The sequence below is a fragment of the Teleopsis dalmanni genome, chromosome 1, assembly GCF_002237135.1.
Source record: "Teleopsis dalmanni isolate 2A chromosome 1, ASM223713v2, whole genome shotgun sequence".
NCBI classification, from domain to species: Eukaryota; Metazoa; Arthropoda; class Insecta; order Diptera; family Diopsidae; genus Teleopsis; species Teleopsis dalmanni.
In genome coordinates this window covers 162,961,315-162,964,154 of record NC_051846.1, presented here as the reverse complement: position 1 = coordinate 162,964,154, position 2,840 = coordinate 162,961,315, and the positions used below count along the sequence as shown (strand labels likewise).

Sequence of the window (2,840 nt, the reverse complement as noted above, 5' to 3'; positions counted from 1 at the left end):
AGATACTTGTAATCCAAAAAACATTGATAAATTTTTATAAAGAATTTGTGAAAATCCAAATTACCTGAATGAAGGTTTGTGGCAGTATCGAGATTTTTTTAAATTCGTTGTAAAAATTCGCTATTAATCTATCTTTTTTTTTTCAATACATTTGATAGTATTTTTTTTTTAATTATTCGTTAGATTGTTATTCGCTGAGTTTAAGTTAGAATTTATTATTTTCACAGACTTAAATTTTAATTTATAAATGCACAATTTTTCTTTATTCCACTTTTCCACTCACTAGCAACTGGACTCGGACACCTTTCAGAGAAACCTTCTAAATGGCGCAAATGCCTAACACACAATAAATTTTCATTTAAAAACTGAAAACAGAAATCATCCCTTCGTTTTCCACTTCATTCATACATACAGAAAATTTTCCGTAGGGTAAGTGGCAAGTGGTGCCACAACTGCTAGTGCCACATGTATTCGCAACTACAAGATGCATCGGAATGCCTAGCCACCCTACAGAGTGGAACGAAATGCAAAAATACAAAATTCATTTTTTTTCTTCTTCTACTCCATTCACTCTATTCTATGTACACAAACAAATGCGTGCAAAACGTATCTTCAAAGGTAAACAAAATGTTTTTGTTTATGTGAAGAAATGTCAGATACTTTCTCACGATTACAAAAACAACTGTGTTGGCATTTTCATTTTCCAACTGACGTATCTAGCGCATGTGGATAAGTAATTTTAATTTGTTTGCTATTAAATACTAGATGGTGCTACAATGCAGTTTGCAATATTTGTTGCATACTTTTAGGTTGCCGCGAGTAATTATATCTGATATATAGAAAATGATTAATAAACTGATAGTAAATGTTTAATGCTTTTTCTCTCATTCTCTCAGAAATTAAGATCTATCAAATAGAATTATTCAGTACTACTGATAGAAAAATTCTTTTAGTATTAATTATGAACAAAAATCAGTAGAAAACATAAACTTTCCAGAAGATTTTTTAATTATGTGTTCTAAAGTTAACTCTAGCTATTAAATGGAGTGATAGCAATATTGATTTAGCTTTTTAACATCATTATAATATTTGGAATTCCTTCAATTCTTTTAAACTTAATATCATGTTTCCACTGTAGCTTAAGTAACGTACGTTAATCAAATTCTTTTGTGGTCGTTTCCATTGGCATAAACTGTTTTATGCATATGAAAATACTTTTATCTGTAAAAAACTTTTAGGATAGCTTTTTTTTACTGCTATTTGATTTATATCGAACTGAAATGAATAATTATTGGTAAATAATATTCAATATTTTATGATGATATCAAATGTATACTTGATATATAAACTCATTTATATATTTTATAAATAAATTATTAATTTTATTTATAAAAAATAAACATCAAAAAAATTCTTGCTTCTTGTTTGCTTAAATTGCTACATTTTTGTTTATTTACATATTACTTAATGTGTGAAATATGCCCAACTTCGATCATTGCCCTTTTGAAAAATATATTCCGCAATATAGCATTCGTTATTTTTGATATAATTTTCCTCGATTTATTCTTGATTAAGTTAAAAAGCACGAAAGTTTTTTGTATGGTTAATTGAATTACATTTGCGAGTTAAATAAATAAAATGCTTTAATGAAGGCAGTGGGAAGATATTGTAACTCTCATTTATGATTACTTACTCAATGTTTCCAGTGACAAGGCTGGAAACATTATTATTACTTTTTCATCAACACACAAAGGCTTAATTCTAATTAAAATTTGAACATTGAAATCTTTTCCAAAAGACAAATAATTGCTGTTATTTTCTTCATTTCATATCATTATGGCTCTAATTTCATATCATATTATTATGACTTTCTGGATATCCTACAGATTAACATCTTATCTCCTTGCTTCAGACAAGGAGGCACTACTAAATATTTGTCCCTGAATATTTGAATGGAATCTTTTCTATCAGTCATTTATAAAGTTCATTTTATTCCTTTCCTTCTATCTCTTCTTCAAACTTTGCTTACTAAATATTGTGTCTATCTGCACTTGAATATTTGAATGGAATCTTCTCTATCGGTCATTTATAAAAATCATCTATAAACTATTCATTCTTCATTCATAAACGTAATTCATTCCTAAGAGGTCGCTATTAAGGGCTTGAAGTCCCGAACATTGGATTTTGATGTTTTCCACTTTTTGGATAAAAAAAGTTTGTTTATTTTTTATAAACCAGTAATTTGTTAATTGTTAATTCTTAAAAAAGTAACTTTATAAATAGGAAACATATATAGTGCGTTATATTATTTTTATTCAAAAATCAGAATGCCCCCTATAGTGTGGTAACTTTTATAGCTCCGATTATATCGTTTACGTCATAATCTATAAACCATAAATCACTTTGTTCCTTCGTTCCAATTTAAGCGGAAGATTGCAGCAGCCATGAATTAAATTTTTTTATCAAAAAGCATAGCCTTTCACTGTTTTTAGTAAATCTTAACTGTCCAAAACGAATTTTTAAAAAAAAATTGAAGCTATTAATATATGAGAATAAAAATAGAATTAATATAAACCTAACATTATATAGTGGATTTAAGTAAAGAGCTTTCGATCAATTTTAACCTATGCTGTTATTGTATTGGCTAAAAATACAGATCTTGAGATTACTCAAGTGGAGTTAAAAAATAAACAGCAAATGGGGTGAAGAATCTCAGTTGAAATCTTTTCCAAAACATTTGAGGATATCCAGCAGATTTGTCCAGAGTACATATAGTAGTTAAGGAGTAGCACTGGTAATTACAATAAAGGTTTGAGAAAATAAAAGAACGACTGCAATTT

The 2,840-nt window shown here is 27.9% G+C and overlaps 1 protein-coding gene across 1 annotated transcript in view; it reads right to left on the bottom strand.

The window, feature by feature from the left end:
* Nucleotides 1–1,234: 1,234 nt before the first annotated feature.
* Nucleotides 1,235–2,840, bottom strand: part of LOC119666607 (transcription initiation factor TFIID subunit 1-like) — a 12,693-nt gene continuing 11,087 nt past the window's right edge. The window contains exon 5 of the mRNA XM_038075886.1: nt 1,235–1,275. Coding sequence (XP_037931814.1) covers nt 1,235–1,275 — 41 coding nt within the window. The remainder of the gene's footprint in view (nt 1,276–2,840) is intronic.